The sequence below is a fragment of the Sebastes umbrosus genome, chromosome 11, assembly GCF_015220745.1.
Source record: "Sebastes umbrosus isolate fSebUmb1 chromosome 11, fSebUmb1.pri, whole genome shotgun sequence".
Lineage (NCBI taxonomy): Eukaryota > Metazoa > Chordata > Actinopteri > Perciformes > Sebastidae > Sebastes > Sebastes umbrosus.
In genome coordinates this window covers 12,112,689-12,136,844 of record NC_051279.1, presented here as the reverse complement: position 1 = coordinate 12,136,844, position 24,156 = coordinate 12,112,689, and the positions used below count along the sequence as shown (strand labels likewise).

At 40.7% G+C, this 24,156-nt stretch overlaps 4 protein-coding genes across 4 annotated transcripts; 3 read left to right on the top strand and 1 right to left on the bottom strand.

Moving 5' to 3' along the window:
* Positions 1–777: 777 nt before the first annotated feature.
* LOC119497716 (apolipoprotein A-IV-like) lies at positions 778–2,251 on the bottom strand. Its single transcript, XM_037786062.1, has 4 exons — positions 2,126–2,251; positions 1,973–2,024; positions 1,693–1,843; positions 778–1,590 (listed from the first exon to the last, which is right to left on the bottom strand). The coding sequence occupies exons 2-4, from the start codon at positions 2,010–2,012 to the stop codon at positions 1,014–1,016; spliced, it is 768 nt and encodes a 255-aa protein (XP_037641990.1). The 5' UTR covers positions 2,013–2,024; positions 2,126–2,251; the 3' UTR covers positions 778–1,013.
* A 2,719-nt stretch (positions 2,252–4,970) lies between these two features.
* LOC119497715 (apolipoprotein A-IV-like) lies at positions 4,971–6,384 on the top strand. Its single transcript, XM_037786061.1, has 4 exons — positions 4,971–5,067; positions 5,183–5,224; positions 5,376–5,526; positions 5,641–6,384. Exons 2-4 carry the CDS (start codon positions 5,185–5,187, stop codon positions 6,221–6,223), a joined length of 774 nt encoding a protein of 257 aa, XP_037641989.1. The 5' UTR covers positions 4,971–5,067; positions 5,183–5,184; the 3' UTR covers positions 6,224–6,384.
* Positions 6,385–13,200: 6,816 nt separating this feature from the next.
* apoeb (apolipoprotein Eb) lies at positions 13,201–15,558 on the top strand. Its single transcript, XM_037786059.1, has 5 exons — positions 13,201–13,291; positions 13,573–13,638; positions 13,724–13,877; positions 14,082–14,369; positions 14,462–15,558. Exons 2-5 carry the CDS (start codon positions 13,596–13,598, stop codon positions 14,805–14,807), a joined length of 831 nt encoding a protein of 276 aa, XP_037641987.1. The 5' UTR covers positions 13,201–13,291; positions 13,573–13,595; the 3' UTR covers positions 14,808–15,558.
* Positions 15,559–22,715: 7,157 nt separating this feature from the next.
* On the top strand, positions 22,716–23,964 carry apoc1 (apolipoprotein C-I). Its single transcript, XM_037786088.1, has 4 exons — positions 22,716–22,805; positions 23,211–23,280; positions 23,379–23,520; positions 23,623–23,964. Exons 2-4 carry the CDS (start codon positions 23,226–23,228, stop codon positions 23,681–23,683), a joined length of 258 nt encoding a protein of 85 aa, XP_037642016.1. The 5' UTR covers positions 22,716–22,805; positions 23,211–23,225; the 3' UTR covers positions 23,684–23,964.
* Positions 23,965–24,156: the final 192 nt, after the last annotated feature.

Sequence of the window (24,156 nt, the reverse complement as noted above, 5' to 3'; positions counted from 1 at the left end):
AAAACGCCCCACAAAGGTCAAGTTTATAATTGATATTGATATCTAGATATCTGAAGAATGACACACACATTTCTTTCAGAGCAGTTTTTGTGGTTTGTTTTGATGTAACCAGGGAACAAATATGCACTGTGTGTGTTGTGTGTGTATGTGAGTGTAAATGCGGTATTGTCATTGGACTCTGACCCTCCACGTTGGATGCTGGCACTGTCAACAGAGGGAGGATAAGGCTTTGTCTTACATATTTACAATAAGAGGTTGCGCAATTATTATTTTTTATCACAGAAGGAATTCTGTGGTTTTCAAAGCACCATCAAAACAAAAAAAATGAATAAAATAAGAATGCATCTGATTTTTAGAGAAAGGCTCTTTTTGTTTTACATCAAATCTAATGGGATATATCCATTACTGACATGTTTAGGCCTCTCTCACATCACATAAGTCACAGCCATTTCTTGATTTTATAGTTGACAACAGGAAGGTGCAGTTACATGGCAAGCATTGACAAGTCCCTGAATAGGAACAACAGTCTGCCTCTGGATAAAGAAGGAGACGAAACTGTGACAGGAACCAGGACATGTTGAGACACGGGAGTAATACTAGTTGCCTCCTGGGAAAAAAGCAGCACATGTCCCACTGTGGCTTGTGACCATAGTAGTCCCTTTACATGTAATCATCATACTTTGTGTGCTCTAAAAACGATGGTGTTGAAGAAAAAGATATTTCTTGTGATCCGATTTTTTGTACATATTCTGTGAAAGACTGCAAATACAAAATGTATATTTTCCAGATTCATGTATTTATTTTTAATAACTTACAGAAATTACAAAATTACAGTTTCCAACTTCACAACATACAATAAAAACTTTGTATTTACATTTCTGACGAGTGCAGAGGTTTGCTTTTGCACCTAGCAATAAATATTAGTTTAATTTGTTTTACAGTACAATTTTACAGATGGTAGACCGAACAAGGCCAGCATCTTGATAAACGATGGAGCAGTTGTGGAGGTTGACTTAGTTGCTGTTGACAAAGGATTGGTAGAGAGACATGAGCTGGCCCTGGAGGTCCTGGGCGTAGGGGTCCAGCTTTTCCCTCACGTCCTCAGCATAAGGGGCCACCATCTGTTTCACCAGATTGGCTCTCTGAGCCAGCTCGACCTGGACCTTCTCGGTCATGGGGCCCACGCTGTCCTGGAAGTCTTGCAGGTGCTGGTCCACCTTCAGCTTCAGGTCATCGGTGTAGGGCCCCAGCTGAGCCTGCAGATCCTTCACACTCTGCTCCAAGTTGGTCTTCAGCTCCTCGCTCTTCTGCATCAGGGTGGTCCTCAGGGCCTCCGAGTCCAGGGATTCTGCGTAGGGGGCCAGCTCCTGTTTGAGCTGATCCACTCTCAGCTGGATCTGGGCCTTCATGTCCTCGGTGTAGGGCTCCAGCGTTTCCCTGACGGTGCTCAGCTCCTGGGTCAGCACATTTCTCAGCACGTCGGCCTCTGCGGTGATCTTCGTCATCAGGTCCTGGGCTGCAGGGGGGAGCTGCTCCTGCAGGGTGACTGCATACTTGCTGGCAATGTCAGTGCTGTCTGCCAGGCGGGCACTAGAAGTCAGACAAAATAAAGGTTAGAGTTTGTGCAATACCATACTGATCTTGATCACTAATAGGCCCAGTCACCATGGTCCTGTGTGCCACACAACTTACTTGACTTCCTGTCCAAACTGAGACTTCCTGATCATCTCGATGGTGTCATCAGCTGTCTCGGTGGCCTTGGCAATGTAGTCCCAGAAAGCATCGGTCAGCACTTCCAGCTGTGGCTTGGGTGCATCAGCATAGAAGAGGTTGGCATGACAGCCTGTTGGATGGACACAAGAACAGCTTGAGAACAGATCAGATTTTCAGCCATTCAGTTCATTTTGACTGCTCTTAGTTGCCGTAGCTTTGACCGTATAGAAAAGATAAAAACAAAAAGCTTGCAACTTACCAGACAGCACTGCTAGGGCGAGGACAACGAACACCTTCATGACCGCGTTTTGCTGAAAAACATTTACGATCTAGTTAACTTTCAAGCTGCATTAAAAGTGTTGCAACATTTATATTTGCCGCTTCAAATTTTGAAATGTAGCACGATTCTCACCTGCTTTTGGCTCGTGTGTCTCTCAAGAGTTTAGCGTGTTTGCGAGTGCATCAGACTGGCGCTTCCATGTATATATACTGAAGCCACATGACAGTTGTAGTCAAGAGCCCAAAGTCCAGGAGTCCCTTCCATGTTGTCACAATGACTCTCTTCCTGTTTCTGCTGGTCCTCCGCTAATGCCACTATCACATGACCGCCAAGGCTACAATGCAGACACACTGACACAATCTTTACAGTATACAGAGGTTATGCGGCTTAAAAGTCTTATTCCACAAGTATTATTGCACTAGATCTCCTCTGATCCCTCTCTGGAAAGCATTTAGGAAGTAGTAATTAACTACCATGTAGTCCAGTGTTAACAGCCAGCGGATAACTCCAGATAACCTTAATGCTCACACTAGTGGACTTTGTATTAGGGTTAAGCAACGTGAATAAAATAGCAAGTCACGATCATGTTATTTTTTTTGTTGGGGTGAAAAAGGCTCAACATAATCACACATAATGTCAACTTTTTTACAGTATTCAGCGAGTATAATTTGTGTCTGGAGTCAAACAGTAATGTAGTCACTTTTGCCTAACCTTCTTTCAAATGTACAATATTTTAAATTTCAGGCCTTTCAGAGCTCATAGCAGATGGTGAGACTTATTTTCAGAGTAAGAGGAAGGTGGGTGAGGACCAGAGGTGGGACCAAGTCATTGTTTTGCAAGTCACATGTAAGTCTCCAGTCTTTGCACTCAAGTCCAGAGTCAAGTCCCAAGTCCTAAACTTTGAGTTTCAAGTCCTAAACAAGTCATAATGCGCGTCGCCAAATATAATGCATTTGCGTATCCCTCTGTAATTTTCGACATGCACGTTTTGCATACTACAATTAATTTTTTGTTGACCATCGCATAGTTTTTGTATGTACGACATGCTGAGAATGAATAGCGTTAACATTAGTTGATTCGGGAAATGAATTGATTCATGTACACACTTTAAATAACATGCTTTTAAATCTTTGGGCTTGGGGGGGGGGAGGTATCAAGTATTTTCAAGACAAAAGGCTCAAGTTCAAGTGAAGACACGAGTCACTGGTGTTAAAGTCCAAGTCGAGTTGTAACGTCTTTTTTGATTTTGTCAAGTCGAGTCTAAAGTCATCAAATTTGTGACTCAAGTCTGACTCAAGTTAAAGTCATGTGACCCGAGTCCACATTATGACTATTTGAGAGCACACAGTGTTGTCACTCTCTGTCTGAGAAGGTGGTATAAAAAGATAAAGGTGGTATAAATAGATAAGGGCTGTAATAAGAAAGAGTTACCAGACAAAAGTTATTTCTTTTCATCTTCTACACTACTGAAGTAACATAAATCTCCTTCGTAAGCATAAGGACATTTAAGCATTACCAAGAATTGGGAGCAAACCTCTGAAACACATCACACAAAAGTACATTTTTCTTTTACTTCACAGCATGTCAGATACTGAACTCTGTGAAAAAACTGTATATTTGGTGATTTAGAACGAAAAAAAGTGCTCAATTTAATTTCAACAAGTGCAATAGGTGACAAAATAAAGACTCAAATCTGAATATAGGCCTACTGTACACAACCTGGACATCCTGACTATGAATAAGAAACTGTTTTCAGGTTCAGGGTCTTCTATTGGAGGTTTGACTTAATTTTATAGCAATGAAACAGTTAAAATGTGTACGTAATAATCTATAAACATCCCAAATGTAAGAGTCTAATCTCAGTTTTTTTGTATGTCATTCATACTTAATAGAGTTGTGAAAATCAGGGTGACATCTTTGGAAAAAACGATTCTGTTGCTGGTAGCAACCATCACTGGCAGAATTCCATAGCAGTTGCTGCTCAACAGACGCTGTTGCCGAAGAACGTATATTGATAAGGAGTGAAAGCTAATTGTTCCATTGCAACATCAGCACCCAGCAGCAGACCTACGCTTACGCTATTTTTGACTGAAAGCGCTTCTTGATTTTATTGTCATAATTTTAATGTCTCTACCGAAATGGCCTGCGTTGAACAATAAAAATATTACAAATATGCATAGCCCTACTATTTACTTACTTGCTTAATTATTTATTAAACCTTTTGCCCGGCCGTCCCAGAGGAGCATAAAGTGAATGATGGACATAAGCACACAGATTTTGAAAGCAATCTCCAACTTTTTCATGTCAAGGGTCTCCAAAATAGATGCCATTTTTGGAAGTGCCAGTACTGGAAGTGTGTTTAGTAAAAATGAAAATGCTGATCTTCAAAAGTGGTTTCAGCAAAGTGACCTATGGTATGTGTGCCGTGAAACAGCAGCTACTTTGTCCTTCAGAAGCTGACGGTGTTTGAATCTGCTAACCTTTGGCCAAACTGACACATAGACCAGACACATAGAAACTAGAACTATGAGTAACTGTAAGGTTAGCTGGCAAGATGTCAAGCTAATAGAGACAATAAAACATCCACTGCATATCTAATCAAAGCCCGACATCAAAGAAATTAAGGGGAGGGTTTTTTGTCCGTCTTGGCAGTTATCTGCGGCTACGAAAAGCTAAGTGATTACAGACAGGCCTGTGAGGACAAGGTTCATTTAAGGTTAAACATAAGGATTTTGTCCCACTCGTTTAAGTCATATACTGTACATCAAGTAAGGCAAATAAAAAAATTATATCTTGCAGATGATCGCTGATATATGAAGCTATATAAAACTGATTTTGTACTTATTATGTATGTACATTAGTGTAACAGTATGGTTATGTGCATGTTCTCTGACACAAGGTGTTGATGAGGATAGCAGGGTGAGGCAAGGTGAGGCAAGGTGACAGCAAGGCACTAGCACCTGGACTTTGGGATCATTAATCATTACAGTCTGGTGTGCTATATAAGCTGCAGGACCTCAGCAGCTCAACACAAGCGCATCCAAGTGGACTTGCAGATACACTCGCAAACTCAGGTAAGATGATGATGGAGAATTGTCTCAGAGTAGCAGACAGCTGAGCTTTTCATTTCAGAGATACTTCTCGGTGAACACGCTGTGCTAACCAGCTTTGTATCTCCTTGTTATACAGCCATGAAGGTCCTCGCTGTGCTCGTCCTCGCCGTTTTCAGTGGTGAGTATGATGGCAAAATATCATTTTTGGAGCCAGTAATGATCAAGATAAAGAACTACAAGCCTTAAGAGTAAATATGTACTAGTGTGAATGCTGTAAAACCTCAAATCAGGCTGAAACGTTTCTAACTGTTATTGTGTCTATCTTACAGGCTGTCAAGCCAACCTTTTCCTTGCTGATGCACCCAAGCCACAGCTGGATGTGGTCACTGATGCCTTCTGGGACTACGTTGCCAAGGCCACCCAGACAGCTGATGACACCCTCCAGATGATCAGGAAGTCTCAGTTTGGACAGGATGTCAGGTAGGTCAGACAAGACCATTGTTGACAATGTAAACAATTGGATAGTGCAATTCCTCCTCACTAGAATACGAAGTAAAGATAAAACTTAATCTCATTGTTCACTCTCTTGTCTAGTACCCGTCTGACAGAGAGCGCCGATGCGGCCAACACGTATGCAGTCACCCTGCAGGAGCAGCTTCCCCCCGTAGCCCAGGACCTGATCATCAAAGTCACTTCAGAGGCCGACGTGCTGCGGGAGCGTATGATCCAGGAGCTGAGCACCGTCAGGGAAAATATGGAGCCCTACACCGAGGCCATGAAGACCAAGATCCAGCAGAGAGTGGAGCAGCTTAAACAGGAGCTGGCCCCCTACGCAGAATCCATGGACATCGAGGGCCTGAGGACCACCCTGATGCAGAAGAGCGAGGAGCTGAAGGCCAACTTGGAGCAGAGTGTGAAGGATCTGCAGGTTCAGATGGGGCCCTACACCGATGACCTGAAGGTGAAGGTGGACCAGCACCTGCAGAACTTCAAGGAGAGCGTGGCGCCCGTGGCCGAGAATGTCCAAGGCGAGCTGGCTCAGAGAGCCCAGCAGGTGAAAGAATTGGCCGCCCCCTACGTTGAGGAGCTGAGGGAAAATCTGGACCCCTACGCCCAGAACCTCCAGGCCCAGCTCACCTCTCTCTTCGAGTCTTTTGTCAAAGCCACCTCAAGTTAAACAGAAAGAAACTGCATCTAAAGAAATACAATTCCTCAATCCCAGCAACACATCCACGTTTTAACAATATGAAAACACACAAGCTCACCAGTTCTGAAAGTTGAAGATTTTAGACCTATCTCTTCCTATATTATAAAAATAAAGAAAAATGAAAACATAAACTTGAGTCGTTTGTGTGATTTACAAAGTTCTCATGACATTTGAAATGAGTGTTGGTAAGATTTGAGGATGCCAAATGTTTCATGTCTAAAGGACCAATGTGTAGGAGTTTGAGGCATTTATTGGCAGAAATGGAATATAATATTCATAACTATGTCTGGTGTATAATAACCTGAAACTAATTATCGTTGTGTTTTCGTTAGCTTAGAATGAGCCCTTCATATCTACATAGAAAGTGGGTCCTCTTCACAGATGCCATGTTGCTAATGTAGCCCAGAGCAGGCAAACCAAACACTGACTTAAGAGAGAGCCTCTCACTGTTTTACGTTACCTGAAGGCCACCGTAGTTCTCCAAAACACTTGGAAAGGGAGAGGTGAGTGGAGGGGAATTCAGCTGGCTGCAATCTGCATTGTCACCACTAGATGCCACTACATCCTGGACCTTTACATGAAATTAACAAAAACAAATGAAAAACAACAATTACAATGTGGATGTTGTAATGGAAACTAGAAACATTATCTCTAATGTGGTTACTCACACCTACATGACTAAATGATTTGATCATCTGAATAAGCTTTTAAAAAAGAATATTTTGTTCATCACACTAATATAAACACTTTTTTGGACAATTATTTTCTTTTGAACTTCTTCAAATTCACACAGTCACAAATGTCCCATACATGAAAACATAAAAAACACTGGTTATTTTTTGGGACTTGACTGGATAACATTATAGACTGTATATAAGAAGTGGGACGTAGCCACTATAAGTTTGTGGACTGCCGTTTTGAAGCCTCGAGTTCGGCATTTTGGCGGTCGCCATGTTGTTTTGTTGCAACCAGAATGACACAAGAGAGTGGAGCTAAGTACAACTGAACGCTGAATAAGACATTTTTAGGGCGAATTAACTTTCATGAACTGAAAACACACTGTCAAAAGGTTGAAGTTCAAAGATGAAAACACAGACAACTCCCAGACTGGACAACGGCGTGGTAGTGACCTATCAATCATAAGGTAACCACACCCTAAAGCATCCCCTGCTTTATGGTCTATTTGACTCTAAATGGGACCATAATTTACTAAATGAACATCATGCTGTATTGAAGAAGACTTGAAACTAGAGATTGAGACCATAAACTCAAATTTACAATGTTCACTGAGGTAATAAATCAAGTGAGAAGTAGGCTCATTTTCTCATAGACTTCTACACAATCTGACTTCTTTTTTCAACCGGAGGAGTCGCCCCCTGCTGGCTGTTAGAAAGAATACAAGTTTAAGGCTCTTCAGCATTGGCTTCAACCTTTCAGACCCAGAGGTTGACACCTGGATAAAACAAGAAACTTTGAAAAGAATCTTAGTGCCATCTGGTGAATCATACATATACAGTACATACTACATCCTGTTTACACTCAGTTTTCCCATCTGAAATACTGTTGTCAACTAAATTACATTTACATTACTATTTTATATTCACTTCTGTTTATATTTGTTTTATCTGTACTATTTTATGCCTTAGATTATCATTTTGCTTTTACATTCACTTGTGTGATTTCCCCTTTATATATACATACTTCATGAGCATTGTTGAAGGAACCTGAGACCAAAGATTTTCATTGCCAACGACTGCTTTGCTGGAAATGACATAAATGACAAATAAAGAACCTTGAACATATAGAGTCACTTAATTGTGTATATTCATGCGCAGATATGGTCGACAAACTGTAGCTGCCAGCCATTTTCAAAACATGGATTTCACTTTTGACAGTTAAAAGAAAGCAAGAAACTTCCTACATGGACTCCACATAAAAATAAGAAGGGAATAAATCCTTTCTTGTTTGTTCAGTTCAGGTTGCAAAATCTCGCCTCCTCCCCTGCCCCCCCCTCGCCACGCCCCTGTAAGATTCAGTTGTGGGTCTTGGACAGGGCATGTTCAGGTTTGTCTCTGCAAGTCTGAAAGTTCACACAAACACATCCTGCTTCCACCTTGTTTTTTAATTTTCCTTTTGTGCCCCCATCCCTGCTGCCAGGTCGCTCCCACGCTGCCTTACCCAGTGGCAAACAACATTCCTCTATTCTGCCCCCAGCTGCCACAGACTACGCTCACAATTAACCCTCCGAGCACACACAGCTCTGATTCCTTATTATGTCCGATTAAGGGGAGGTCGATTCTGCATGTTAAAAGTTGTAATTCCTGATGTATTAATATAAAAGCTTTCTGGGTTTCACTGGGTTAAGGAACCACCTTTTCCCCTTTCTTTTACTTGTCTTGTTCTGCTCAATTACGTTGTCTTGATATGAGTTAGCCCTTTTGAACCTACAGCTTTAACAAAAAAAATGATTTGGGGGTTATGAACCCAGTTATTACATAATTATTTAAGTAGATTAATGACGAAGAAATAACCCGAATAGATTCTGAAAAGCAAAAACAGACAGGATATAATGGACGGAAAAATGGAGACAAATGAAAACATTATGAGCTACACTGAAATCCATGTATTTACTTTAGATCACTTATAATTACTTGTGATGGCAGTTGTGCAATGTGCATTCTCAAAGTAAGACACTAAGAGCAGTATCAACTTATTAGCTAACTCTCAGCAAGAAAGTGAACAACCATATTTCCTAAAATGTCAAGCTAATCCTAATTTTAAATAATACTCGGCCAAATCAAATATTTGTAAATTTTAAGGAACATGTTGCCAACCAACTAAGTTTCTGCACTGCTTGAACATGAAGCTTTTGTCCTTTTTAGTGGATCCAGCTTCTCAAATGTGAGGATTTGAGGCCTTTCCTTGGCATACAGGATACTAAACTGAATATCTTTGGGCTTTGGAGTGTTGTTTGGATTAATCAAGCGATATGGAGACGTCTCTCGGAAATTATAAACAGGCATTTTCCACCAATTTGTTGTTGTATGTTTAAATGTAACTTAACTGATAAGCAATTTAATCTGATGCCTGGATAGTTTATTGTAGGTGAAAAAGACTCCAAACATTAACATGTGTATTATTTACTGATGGACAAGCATGAGCTGCTGCGTGCATCAAGCCTGTGACCCCTTCATTAAAGTGACACGATGCTGTAAACTCTGTTGGCACATGTCGCCCATCAGCTGACAGCACTGACTCAGAACTAGATGATGAGGGATGAGCTGCAGGAAAAACACTCAATTGTGAACTTGAACATCCAGTTCAACCACTTTTAACCCACAGACGTTAACTGCAATAACCTCGCTGACTCGTATAAACAGATGTTTGCCTGTTCGGTGCGATGAGATCATCCAGACTTGACCAAAAACCATATTCAGCTTCCAGAGAACAACAGGGTTACCTTCGTTCACACCATGTAAAAGACGCCCTCTCACACACTCACTCCTGATAGACACCGGACATCGCCTCTGCTGTTGTGGAGCAAAAGGAGAAGCAGTTGACCGTGTCATGTATTTTACTGTATTACCTCATGGTTCTTCTTGAACCTCTCTGTTTCACTTCCCCGTCTGCCCTCTGCCTCTTTATCCTGGAGGATCAGCAAAGTCCGGCACGCCATTGTGGGTTTGTGATGACTTTAGCTTGGACATGTGTGTAGTTTGGTTACTGTGGTCCATCACGTCTGCATAAAACAAACACAAAATATCTAGTTTATGTCTGTTATCGCCACACTGAAAATGCATCTTAGTAGCTTGTGTAGTTGAATGTTTCACACGAGATTAAACACATTCCTAAAACAAAATAACATTGCGTGACAATGTTTTACGCAGGATGGTGGGATTGTACTACTGATCTTGATTTGTCTGTGCGTTTGAACTGGACTGGACTTGTTATCTAGCTGAACATGCGGTATCTTTCTGTGCGCGACACACCTCCTGCAGTGACACACACCTTTGTCGTGGAATATCAAGGTCAAAGGTCTTTTAAAAGGGACACCTAAACATACGGAAACGTCATCAACCTGTTTCATCTCATTGTCGATTGATTAAAAGCTAAACAAGATACATATACAAGATAGCTAAACTATTCATGTAGGTACAGTCTTCCAATCTCTTAACACATAATTGACCCCTTTGGGTTATCACACACCAATGTTATCATGTTCTCACACTAATTACCTGAGCAAGCCAACCCATTTAAACTTTGTTCCTGTGTAAAGTTGGGTTTCTGTGTTCTGGTTGACAACAAAGAGGCCAAGTCCTAAAGGGCAAAGGTCATTACACATGGGCAGTGATGGAATCAGAGTGAAATAATATGAGGTTTTATCATAACTAATGGCAGCAAAACAAACACTGATATGTCATGGGTGATGGGATATAGCCTAACTATTTATATGTGATTTGTTAATGTATGGTGCTTTATTTAAAATAAGACAGTTTCCACATATCTTACTTTGAAAAACAACAACCAAGGCTCTCTGATGCTTTTCATTCATAGAGAGCTGACTGATTGTACAGCATGTAGAGACCTCAGTAAGCAGTACAACAACAACTATTGCTGCTCCCATCTTAAACTATGTTCTATACTACATAACACCTACAAACTTATTCAACATAGGCTGAAAGTAAATCACTTAAATGTAAACAGCATGATGCAGTAAAAGCAAGATAAATTGTTTACAACTTGTATATAGATGTTTTATTTTATCCTATTATTATTTTATTGTTGTCATTGGTGCTTTTTAGATATACAGTATATAGTTATATAATATTTATACAGCGCATGCATCTATTTTTTCAATACTTGTGTACATAACAGTCCTGTCTATTCCTCATCCTTTAATCCTGGCTGTTATATCTATTTCTGTGTAAGTACATTGAGATAGATGCATAAAACCGGAGTCAAATTCCTTAGTTACTTGGCAAATAAACGTGATTCTGATTAGCACTACATCAAGCTCACTTGTCAAAAATCCGGATGTTGCAACAGGACATATTCCTATTAATTTGTATATGGTTTATATAACAGCCTTTACTCAGGGTTTGGGATTGACTTCACAAGTTTTGGGGTTTGACATCATTTGTGGTCAAGTGGTAAAGCTTTTCCCGTGAATAGGGAAGTCTGTGTTTGATTCCCTGCCAATGCAACAACAATCATCACGCATTTGTGTGACAAAACAATATGCACCAGGGCTCATGACAGTTATGTTCGGCCACTAAAGAAATAATTGTTGCTCAACAAGCTGAGGCAAACACTTTCTTTCTACATCAAACATCCCCTTTCCTCTGCCAATTTCAAAATCCTGGAAATTGTGTGTCCTCTGTGGAAACCTACAGCATATAAACAGATATGAGTCTTTTCCCTCTTTAGTTCCTGTATAATTTACTTCTTTTGTTCAGTGTCCAGTTTACAGGTAATAAAATAGTTTATGTTCTCTGTATTTTATTACCTGTAATCCTTCTTTTGGGAAGTGGGCTTGCTGTACCGAAGTGTCCCTCAAGTCCAAACATGTCTGTATTGTAGTGCTGACACCTTATTTTTTACTTCAGGCACTTACTGTTAATTCATAGCCTCCACTTCATGAAGCGGAACAGTACATAGAAAATGCATCCATCACTTGAAATAAGTGAGTGGGATTGACGTGCAAATAAACCAGATGTGTTGGGGGTTATGTGTCGGCAGGGGGTGGATAGGTGGGGTGTCAATGGTCAGCACTGGCAGACCATTAAGATTGCAATGCATGTGTGAAAGGCTTATTTACATCCTGGTGCCGGGGGGATTTATATTCTGATGAGACCACTTGGTGATAATGATCAAAGAAAGCCTGCAGAGTTGTGGTCACTTAACACCAATCCAGCTGTGGTGGAGGAATCACTACAATCTGTTACTTGAGTAAAAACAAAGTAGCAATACCACTATAAAAAGTAAAGGTACAGTAAAAGATTGGAATTAGCAGCAAAGTATCAAAAGCACCAATTTCATTTGTTGAATTACAATCATTGCTGTTGAGATGATGCAAAATCTATAATTCTTTATAGATTTATTTCATGTTTTTTTGTTTTTATTCTCCTCTGTGAGTTGCATCATATGTATGATAGGTGCTAAACAAATAAAAAAAATATATTATTATTACTGTTATTGACTGAACTTACTGAAGATTCTAAATCATGCTTAAAACTTCATCATGTTCATCATTAAGTGACTCATCCATCTGATAAAAGTAAAACGTTTTTTTTTCAGTTTTCAGTGGGAATATAACAAAGTAAGCCTACATTTACTCAAATATTGTACTTCAGTATTTAAGGTAAAGGCTAATTGTAGTTTGCTTTTTATGTAAGGCTACAGTATACTTCTACTCTGTAATCTTAGTGGGAAATACTGCACTTTACGCTCTACTTGCTATATTGTATTTGCTTTATTTGGCAGCCATAGTTAATAATTCACAAACAATTAACAAAAAGTAGTTGATAGTAGCTTCATCTCACCATCTTTTTACCTGTAATGGAGTATTTTACACTGTAGTGAGGCTACTACTTGAGTAAAAAGACCAGAATTACCACCTCTGTGTAAAGGAATAAAGAACATAAGTGAGATATAAAGTAGCTTTCTCCAAAAAAACTTCTGCAGGAAATGTACTTTTCTACTTTCTACCTCTGGAAGGTTCATTGTTGTTGAAGCTCTGGATGAAAACAAGAGACATATTTTTCATGCCATTGAACGTGAAACCCCCACCACCCCACCCCACAGATTGCTCAATCAAACAATGCAAACCTGTGAGAACTTCGGACGCGGTGTTGGTGTTGGTGTCGTGGAGGGAAACAGGAATCTGTGCAGACAAAATCATCAACACCACGTGGACGCGCGCGCACGCAGCAGCAACCGGCCCCACCCCCCGCGCGCAACACGCGCAGCCCTCTCCTGCCACTGTATAAAAGCCCGCAGTCAGCATCCAGAGAGCACGGAGGAATCTTAACCCCTCAGGTGAGTGACTGCACAGCACAGCAACAGCCTGGCTCCTTATTCAATATAGAAACGACTCTCTGCTTAGTCTATCTCTATTACATTTGATTTTTATATTTATTTTCTTTTAATGCTCAATTATACACTGTGACTATATTTATTTTAAACTGTGTGACCTTAAATTTCTAAAAACATTTCTAGCATAAATTGTTGTCTTAAAAAGAGGAAGTTGAAAATCTGTATTACCTCTATCTGTTTGCATTATATTGTTGTTTACCTTTCCCCCCCTTTTTAATTTGCAGGTGTATCTGTCTATCCAACAACCATGCAGGCTGTAGCTCTGATCCTTGCTCTCGCGGTCATCACCGGTAAGTACACTAGGATTTACCACATTATTTCTTTAAATTGATGTTTGTATGTTTATCTATAACCTTTCCATCGTGCCCATAACAGGCTGCAACGCCCGTGTCGTGCGCCAGGCTGATGCCACCCCAAAAAGATGGGAGGACACCGTGGATCAATTCTGGCAATACATCGCTGACCTGAACCAGAAAGCCGATGGAGTCGTGGAGAACCTCAAGGCCTCTCAGCTCACCAGGGAGCTAGAGTAAGTTATCATTCTCTTGCCTTCTCGTTTTCAATAGGCAGTGATTAGATCACTCACGCTTTAGTTTCAGTACTTCCGCATGCTCCCATGTTTTCCCCTTCTTAGTTCAGACGTTGTCTCATTTTCGAAGCGTACGGCTCACTAAATACTCATCCTAGCACTATGCTTACAATCCTAATTTGTCCTCATGTCTTCTGCCTCCAGCACTCTGATCACAGACAGCATGGCAGAGCTGACCGTGTACAGAGACGACATCCAGACCAGGCTGGCTCCCTACACCGATGGCACCACCGGACAGCTGTCTCAGGACCTGCAGCTCCTGGCCAACAAACTCCAGAAGGACATGGAGGACGCCAAGGAGCGCAGCACCGAGTATCTGGGTGAGCTCAAGAACATGATGGACCTGAACACCGATGACGTCCGCACCCGCATCAACAGCTACTCCCACAAGCTGAAGAAGCGCCTGGACAAGGACAGCGAAGAGATCCGCAAGTAAGTGGGGGCGGAGGCTTTCACACTTTCTCCAACTCTTTTTTTTTGATAATATGAAACCTAAATGAGTCTTTCTTCTTTTCTCCCTCAAGCACCGTGGCCACCTACCTGGGTGAGATCCAGTCCCGCGCTACCCAGAACATGGACACCGTGAGGGAGAATGTTGAGCCCTTAGTCCAGCAGGCCAGTGACTCCGCAAGCAAGAAGCTGAGCGACATCTCCACCATGATGAAGACCCAGGCTGAAGGTTTGGGCCTGCAGCTCGAGACCCAGGCTGAGGGCATCAAGACCCAGCTGGAGAACACCGCCGAGGATCTGCGCACCCGCCTGGAGGGCCAGATCGACCAGCTGACCGAGATGATCTCCCCCTACGCCACCCAGATCCGTGAGCAGATTGAGACCATCATGCAGAAGGTCAAGGAGACCGCCGCCAACTAAAGAAAGACTTCTTAATACCCTGGCAAACAGAGGGGGGAAAGGGGGGAGTTGAGAGTTACTGATGATATCTTCATTTGGGGGCTCTATTGTTCAGGATAAGGGGGTTGATGAGATGAAGAGGTGCGCCTTTTACAGTACAGCCAGCAGATAAACGTCTGTTTGGGTTGCATAGTCACCCTTTTTTTCTCTTATCAACTCCCTTGATGACTGAACACAAGCACCCAAGTCAATAACAGCCTTTAACACACAAAAAGGAGACAATTATTTGTAATATGCTTCGCTTTTCTACTGTTAATTCACTGTTGTAGCTGTCTATTCCCCCCCCCCAACTCCCAAAGGTTTCGTATTGAGTTTCTACATTTTGTTTGGTTGTAAATATAACTGCTAAGCCTCATAGGCAAGGGTGGGTTATCATCCCTAAATGCACCAAACACAAGTGTCTTTCTTTTCAATTAATGCACTGAGCTTTAATGATGATCAAAAGATGGAGAGACACACAGTAATGTGCTTGTTTTTCTAGAGGTGAACCACTAAAGTGCCCTTCTGTATCGTCTGCATTTCTTGTTGTGCTGCAGTGGAGTGTAAAATGACTTGATGCATTTCTGACAATCAGTGAGTGTAACGCTGCCTATCTGTCCTTCAGTCTGCCTATAGTGTCCCTTGTATGTCACATGCCCACCATGCTGCTCACTGTAAAGCGCACTGTCAGTGTGCTCAACAGTGCTGAGTGAATAAAGAACCTAGAAAAGAAGCTACGTTTCCACTGCTTTGTTTCCCTGATCAAACATTTAAGAGTAATCTATTATTTAGGGCGAGGTCCGGTTACGCTAACAAGTGGAGACTTCACAGAGCTACTGCTGATCCACTGTTGTTCATTTAGTCTCTATAGCAGTTTGAATATAGTGTTGAAAATAATCTCTAGAAGAATGACTGTCTCAAAGGGTTGTTTTAAAGATTATCATCCTGAGCAACTTCTAATAAATCATTACACATTGGCAGTTGTTGCACAAGGCTACAGGGCTAATTATATAAGGGCAATTATATGAAGCTATTGGCCCATTTGAGCGCTTCCTGACACACTCTCACATGAACTCAGGGGTCCACCTCTCCTTTACTGAATTGCGTCTTAAAATAGCTGTTCTTATCATGCATAAGAAATTTGCAGCAGATTGGAAAATGTACGCCAAAGTTACAACAACTTTCTGTTTCTTAAAGTTGTAAAACTCAACTCAACTTCAACTTTAATGTCCCCAGAGGGCAATTGGTTTTTGAAGCAAGACATACTGTATGTAAGACAATAAGATACAAAAGGGGTAGGATACATCAGGGGGGGGGGGCCGAATGTTTCGGACTCAAGGAAAAACAACCGTGGTCCGAGCAATTGTGAGAGAGAATACTAATATAAGATAGACGCATCGGGAAACACTGTTATTAGTTAGTAGTTGGTCTCTGTACTCCACCCCAATCCTTCCCTTTCTCCATTTGCTCTCCTCATAAAGCCACCCCCCCACAACCGTCGTCCTACAGTTTAGCTAGTCCAGACTTGTAAAGATTTGTTCCCAGATTCCTTTCTCTTGATCCAAGCAGACATTTGGGAACACACTGTGCCCTTGATTGAACGCTCTTCATGGCGACACCATCATTTCTACCTTTATCTAGGCTCAAATCGTGTTATAGGCCACGCATCAGGGCATTTGTATACACATATTTGCTCAGGCATGCCAATAAGAGATATTCATACGTGCACAGATACTGTTTTGTACAAAGTGTGCCCACATGCAGATGCATATCATTAAACTGAAATGTTTGTTTCTGACAGGGGTCACTTGTAGCACGTCTTTTCTCTCTCTCTCTCTCTCTCTCTCTCTCTCTCTCCCCAGGTTTCCTGTCTGTCTCTACACTGTCAGATATTGAATAAAGGCAAAAATCCCACAAAAAAAGATCTATAGAAAGCTCGTTATTGTTTTTTCTAAATTTACCAAATTTTTCTGACCTGATCTTTCAACGATTAAGAAACATATCCCTCCCCAATTATGAGATTTTCAGCTTGTGACACATCTGAACCCGCCTAAGGGAAAAAGATGGTCCTAAACTCAGATCACTCACACTTCCAATAGAAAAGAAAAAGAAAAAGAAACTCAGCTGGATTTGTCCTTTGAAGTGCAGAGCAGAGGCCAGCAGAGGACACCATTTGTCCCCTGTTCATCTCCTCTGACCCCGCTGCTTGAATCCATGCTGCACCAAGATGCAGCTGTGTTTTCTTTTTTTGGGAGATAAAGTAAACTACATTTGCTTCATAAAGAAACACAAACTCTGCGAGTTTCAAGAGCGGAACACACATTTTTCTGAGATTAATCTGAATCAAGGAGCTGCTTAAGAACCACTCAGAGGCAGGTGCTTAAAATTAAGATAAAACTAAAAGGTCAAATAAATGAACAACTACAGAATATAACTGATGCTTGCAATATGCAATAATAGTGATTTTGGTGTATGTGTAGGTAAAGGCCCAACTGTCTCCCAAAGCTCTTGAGTGAGTTACCCACGCTTTTATTACCTCCCGGTTAGATTACTGTAATTCTTTGCATGTAGGTGTAAAACCTTCATCTCTTCGTCGTCTGCAGTTACTACAAAATGCAGATGCTTGCCTTCTGACTGGAAAAAGAAAATGTGATCACATATCACCAGTTCTGGCCTCCCTCCACTGGCTTCCTGTCCGTTGTGCGACTTGATTTTAAGATTTTATTGCTTGTTTTTAAGGTTTTAAATGATCTGGCACCACCTTATCTATCAGAACTCTTGCACCTTTATACTGCAGTTAGAGCACTGAGGTGGACCAATCAGATGCTCCTGGATGTCCCCAGAACTAGACTTAAAAATAGAGGTGACTGAGCCTTTGCATTTGCTGCCCCTAATCTCTGGAACAGCTTACGTTTTCATATTAAGACAGCTCAGACCATAGAATCATTTAAGTCGCTGCTGAAGACTCACCTCTTCTCGCTGGTGTTTGATTAAGTTTATTTTCTGTTGTGCTGCTACTCTTTTACTGCTGTTATGTTGCACATTATGGTTATTGTTTTTGCTCTGTTCTTATTGTTGCTTGCTTTGCATTCATTTTCATTATGTACATGTTCAGCACTTTAATTAACTGCTGTTGTTTTTAAACGTGCTATATAAATAAAGTTTGACTTTACTTGACTTCTTTTGTTCAGTGTCCAGTTTACAGGTAATCAAATAGTTTATGTTCGCTGTAGCTCTTTGTATTCTTCTTTTGCAAAGTGGACTCGCTGTTTCTGAGTGTCCCCCAAGCCTGAACATGTCCACCCTGTAGTACTGACACCTTTTTTGTACTTCAGGCACTTACTGGTAATTAATAGCTCTACGTCATGAAGCGGTACAGTACAGCAAGTACAGTGCATAGAAAACACAGTTTGGTGTATATGATCGTCATACAGAATCGTCACACAACATGCTGCATTCACCACTTGAAGTATGCGAGTGGGATTGACATGCAAAGATATGTTGGGGGTTGAAGGTGTTTAAAATTAAGATAAAACTAAATGGGTCATAAATTAACAACTACAGAATATAATTGATGCTTTCAATATGCCATAATAGTGATTTTGAGTTAAGAACTACGGAGTGTACAACATAACATCCATGGTTTGAAACAGACAGGAGACTGTCTCTACTGTACGCTATAAGAAATGAAGGCAAATGCCCAAAAAATAATCATATGTATATGTAGAGTAATATATAGTTAATCGTGCATTGGTATGTCTCTGGAAAATCAATATGATTTGTTAATTTAAGTCTCTTCTCTCTACAAAACAACCTCACTGTGTTACAGGAAAACATGTTTACCCTTTCTATCTGTGTGAAAGGGCATCGCATGTAAAGTGAAAGAATGACTAACACTATGACTAGGTGTTTGTTCCCTATGATATCACTCCTTTCAGGAACCAGTGTTTATTTAGAAAAAAGACAGACAAGTGAAACTCCTACTTAAATTGTCTGTTGTTGCAACGATCAGTCATGGATGGTAAAAACAGGAAAACCACAAGCATCCTGCCAGGTCAGCACTTCTACTCCGTCTTCTCCTATAGACTGTCTGCACTCCAAGTACTGCCCAGCAACTAAACAAAAAAAAGTCCCGGCAAACTAGCAGGTGCTGGCTAGCCCATGACTGCAAGTAACCCTCCAAAAACACCCCATGCAGAGATTTTACCTCCTATTACAACCCCCTCTCTTCTTTCCATCCTTTCAGATTTGGCACACAGAATCAGTCACCACAGGAGCCCTCGGCCAAACACAAAAACAGCCTCTTTGTAAGCTTGTTATTGCAAATTGGGAGCACGCAAGACGTTGCACTTTCACGCCCTATGCCTCCTACAATTATTCAAGAGCAGCTTATATGCACGCAAGCACAAGCTCATACATAAACCCACTGGCCACTTCATGACAAAATAGATGGAGATTTTAGTCTTTCAGAGGTAATGTGTGGGTGCTGAGGCATGTGAAGGCTCATTTAACTCAATTGTAGGCTATTCATCATAGCGATAGCACCTCATAGGCAAAGTCATCAGCAACAAATGGACATTTGGCCCCTTTGCGACAGACTGCTCGGTGTGAAAACAGATATGTTAAGCAGGGATGAAGCCCTCAAACCATCAGACACAGACTTCCTGGCTCTAACTCAGGTCACAGTTGTAATGAGGGGTTACTGCAGTTCAAACGACTGTACTGTTACAAGATGGACCACATAAGGCTTTGTCTGACTCGTTTCCCTTTTCAGAAAGGGAAGGTCTGGATAAAAGATACGTCAAATGAAGCAATGGAGTTCTTAGTAGAGAAGTAAATGTAAAAATGCACCAAAACAGAACAGGACGTCGCAGAAAAGCAGTGTGCTTGAGGGTGAAAGCTGAAATCAGTGACTTCTGCCCAGGAAAACTTAATACCATGTAGGAAATGTACGTCTTTGGATATCAGGGATAATACTCAATCAGCAGAGTTGGCCAGAACGAATAAGGAATTCATACACATTATGAAACTGTAACTGAGGGACAGTGGTGGAAAGTAACAACTTATGTTTCGAGGTACTTGTACTTTACTTGAGAATTTACATTTTGTGCTAATTTATACATTAATCCCACTACATATCAGAGGGAAATATTTAACTTTTTACTCCACTCTACATTTATTTGACAGCCGCAGTCCTTTTCAAATGATACATACTGAAAATATGATCATCTTAATGCAGATAGATTCAACTACCCAGCCGTAAATAAAGCAGTTTAAATCAGCTCCACTTTGACCAAATACAATATTACCCTTACATGTTAATGCAGCCACAATAATGATTGAATAATACAATAGTGAAGCTTGCCATTCTGCATAATGACTATTTTTACTTTTAATATTTGAAATACATTTAGTTGCTAATACTTTTACTTTTGAATGCAGGACTTTTATTTGTATTGGAGTACTTTTATAGTGTGGCTTTCCTACTTTAAAGGTGCTAAACGCGAGATCGGGAGCATTTCTATACACAAATTTGGGGAAATACCGGAAGTACACAAGGTTCCATTACCGCGGTGGCGTCTCTCTACAATACGCGCACGTTTGAATGCAATCTGTCCCAAAAGAAGTGCACGATTTTCTACTTTTACCTTTACTTTCTATGCAACGTTACTTTTGACAATGATGTCTAGGAGTTCGGGAAGAACCTGAGCAGTTCTCAGCTGCCTAACGTTACCCTAACATCATGAAACAAGTAACGTCAGATAACACTGCTTAGCTCGCGTAGTTAACATTAGTGGGCTGAGACACTGTCTAGGGGATGTGGTGGTCCCACAGAGTAAATTAACTCAATCAACTAACTGTGGCTATTGTGAAATATAACGTTAGTTGCTCTAACTAAGGCAACCTAATGACCACAAAGTACACATCATGTTGTCGCCATCATAAACAGAACACGTACAAAGTGTCTGCTAACAGTATTAACTGGTGACTTTCAGCCAAATGCATTGCGTTTGCTCGTAGTGACGGCAGCTGTGTCCTCGTAAAAGCCTTCAATTTTACTTTAACCCTTTACATGAGTTACTACGAGCAACCACGGATGCATTCGGCTGAAAGTCCCCGGTTAAAGCGGTTAGCAGACAGTATTGTAGTACTGTTATAGTAGGGGGAGATAGCAGGTCAATAGTAGATGTCACATAGATGTACATCATCTGAAAGCTGAGAACCTGAAGATTCATTTGAGATGCAGCTCAGCACTGTGTGTCAAGTTGTTCTAGTCATAAATCAGAAATAAACATGAATTAATTACCTAATTAAAATAAATTGTGAAAGTGTATAAGGGTTGATACCATTTGTTACACAGATTTGGTGCTAAATTTAACCATTTTGTTATGAGAATTGATAAAAATGATAAATAATCCCTCCAAAATACCACATTAAGACACCAAGACCTTGAGGAACGCCATAGAAAAAGCCATGCTGTATGCTTGGTATTAAAAACGTTTAACATTTTTTGCATTTCTGCAAGAATTGCACTTTTCAGCAATTAGATGGCAAGCACTTCTGTTCTGGAAACTGCTCAGAAACCCCCTTATTGTCAATGTAACTAGGAAGGCCATCCATCCTCTGAATGCCCGAGGTCTCTAGTTTGTGGTTGTAAGTTTCATGAGGCTGTGATTATCCTAGAGGTCACCACAGGTCATTCTATACAGTGAGGTCAAGTTTCAGAAAATGGTCTCGATACAATAAAATGGCTACTATGGAGACTAACATCATCACACATGAATACAATTGGGCTCACTGGATCCACAAGAGTCTCAGCTTTACAGTGATACCCAATTTATGCAATTTCAGGACTGTTAAGGGACCCCAGTATGCAGAAATATTCAAACACACCATTTTAGAATAGGAGAAAATAACACTTTTATACTGCATGCAAAAATCTGCATGGTTTTTTGTCCCAAACTGCATTTGATTATCATAAAGCATGTCTGTAAAGGGGAGACTCGTGGGTACCCATCGAAACCATTTTCATTCAAATATCTTGAGGTCAGAGGTCAAGGGACCCCTTTGAAAATGGCCATGCCAGATTTTCCTTGCCAAAATTTAGCCCAACTTTGGAGCGTTATTTACCCTCCTTCCCGACGAGCTAGCACTAATGGATTCCTTAGATTTTCTAGTTTCATATGATATCTGTACTAGCCCTAGCTCTAAAACTGAACCTGCTAGAGCCTCTGAAAGACAGTAAAGTCGGTCGGGATCGTGGGTCTCAGAGGGTTAAATAATATCAGTATCAATACATAACACATAGGGATATGGAAGTGGAAAAAAACAAACAAATCTAATTTTATGGAAAATCTACATGATGTGAAGAATGTGCATCATTCTCAAAAATCTGAATTTTCATTCTGACAGTCAGCCCTATACAGTTAAATCTGATCCTGAAGCAGTCCGGTTGCTTGATATCAAACATCTTGATTAGCTATTACCAATAAACATAAGGCCATCTGGACACCGAGTACGAGCCAACACTTCAGGTCCAAAGGAGCTTCCAAATAGCTCAGGTCCATTGGTAATAACACTATCAATGCTGAACTATGTTCCTACTGCATCACATCTCACCTTATCTGACACTCGCTGAGGGATAAACTCTGACCACTACATCATTTTGTTTTACTCTAAATGTGCAACAGGGACATGTTGTAAATGGTGATTAGATACTGCACACAGTGGTAGATAATTCACCTCATCAGTGTGCTACATATATTACAGCCTTTATTATAATCAGTATCATTTAATGCATTACATCAGTGCTGGTCAATAAAGGGGGCAGAGACACCACAAGGTCTCCACGTGTACATGTTGACTGAAGTCTGGTGTCACGCGTCACCCTCCTAGAACTGAGCTGGCTTATAAAGAGGAACACACATAGACTCTCTAACACACTCAATTTCTTTTTTCATCCTCTGAGACGGACAACAGGTATGTTTGACATTTCATTTGCATCACTACTGGAACTTTAAAAAATATAATTTGTTACTTTAAAAGGACACTGAGGCTGAAACTTTATCCAAAAGTTTAGCTCTAAACTGAGAGGACTCATTTTCTTAATATTAATGTCATGGTGACAGCTGTGTGTTAGAAGGAGTAAATATGGTAAAAACACAATTGAGAAACCACAAAGATAGTTGGATATTAAGCTTTTAGTTGTTAATCATTAAATTGTAAGGAACGGAGTGGGCACAAAGGGAGCTGTCTAGTCGCTGTGGTGCTACTTTTAAAGACTTTACACTGTTATTGTTTCTCTCTTTTAATCCTTGTGCCATGAAAAAGTGTTTGAGCGCAACACAAATAAACTTGTAACTTGTCTCTGTCCTCCCTCCTCAGAGAGTCACAGCCAAGATGAGACTGTACCTTGCAGTTGCCATGCTGATGCTGGCTTTTGTCGCATACACAGGTAAGTCTCGTGTTAGTTAAAACAACAGCTACGTTTTTGTTCTTCTTCTTCCATGTTGTGTAACTTTCTCTGTCTCTATCCATCGCTCTCTCCTACAGAGGCTCAGGATGCGGAGCCGACCGTGGAGGAGAGGTTCAGTCAGTTTGGCCAAAAGATGACTGAGATGGGCCAGACAGTGGCTGAAAAGGCCAGGGCTGCCATGGACACCGTGCAAAACAGCGAATTTGCAAAAAAAACAAAGTAAGAGCGCACACACACGGGAAACCAGTTGACCTACATACAGATATTCACATGCACACTTTTACTCTGTGTAACATACTGTGTCTGTCCTCTCCTCCTCAGTGACTGGTTCACGGAGCAGTTTAACAGAATGAAGGCCAAGATGGAGGAAATCAGCCAATAGACAGGTCCCCGTCTCCTGCCTAAAACCTGCCCTCTGACCGCTGACCTCTTCACAACACACATTGCTCTGCTGCCTCTCTGTAAAGAGATGTTTTTTATAATTTGAATGTAATCTTTTTGAAGAAGCAATATGCAAAAGTGCAATAAAGACATACAAAAATAAAAATGTTTTTTTTTATATATATACATCCCGTGTTAGCATCAGTATTTCTCAATGGAAAGAGAATAAGAAGTTCTGAGTGTGCTGAATTAATTCAATAAATGAACAGTTCTGGTCTATGACGATATGGCCTCCTTGTGTTATATAAATCACTGAAATTAATTTCATTCCTAATTGTTTTTAAATCTTTACAGAGTTACAATTCATAAGTGAAAAAAACGAAATTAATGGGTTAAAATTATTATCAAATTACCTCACTTACTTTGTGTCAGTTTTCTTATCAGATATATACATTTAAAAAAAATAAAAAATCC

Coding starts and splice junctions, on each gene's coding strand:
- LOC119497716 (XM_037786062.1), bottom strand. CDS start 2,012: ATGAAGGTGTTCGTTGTCCTCGCCCTAGCAGTGCTGTCTG. Junction 1,844..1,972: donor CGCCCTAGCAGTGCTGTCTG/GTAAGTTGCAAG, acceptor TCCATCCAACAG/GCTGTCATGCCAACCTCTTC. Junction 1,591..1,692: donor CAGTTTGGACAGGAAGTCAA/GTAAGTTGTGTG, acceptor TCTGACTTCTAG/TGCCCGCCTGGCAGACAGCA.
- LOC119497715 (XM_037786061.1), top strand. CDS start 5,185: ATGAAGGTCCTCGCTGTGCTCGTCCTCGCCGTTTTCAGTG. Junction 5,225..5,375: donor CGTCCTCGCCGTTTTCAGTG/GTGAGTATGATG, acceptor TCTATCTTACAG/GCTGTCAAGCCAACCTTTTC. Junction 5,527..5,640: donor CAGTTTGGACAGGATGTCAG/GTAGGTCAGACA, acceptor TCTCTTGTCTAG/TACCCGTCTGACAGAGAGCG.
- apoeb (XM_037786059.1), top strand. CDS start 13,596: ATGCAGGCTGTAGCTCTGATCCTTGCTCTCGCGGTCATCACCG. Junction 13,639..13,723: donor TGCTCTCGCGGTCATCACCG/GTAAGTACACTA, acceptor TGCCCATAACAG/GCTGCAACGCCCGTGTCGTG. Junction 14,370..14,461: donor GACAGCGAAGAGATCCGCAA/GTAAGTGGGGGC, acceptor TTCTCCCTCAAG/CACCGTGGCCACCTACCTGG.
- apoc1 (XM_037786088.1), top strand. CDS start 23,226: ATGAGACTGTACCTTGCAGTTGCCATGCTGATGCTGGCTTTTGTCGCA. Junction 23,281..23,378: donor GGCTTTTGTCGCATACACAG/GTAAGTCTCGTG, acceptor TCTCTCCTACAG/AGGCTCAGGATGCGGAGCCG. Junction 23,521..23,622: donor GAATTTGCAAAAAAAACAAA/GTAAGAGCGCAC, acceptor TCTCCTCCTCAG/TGACTGGTTCACGGAGCAGT.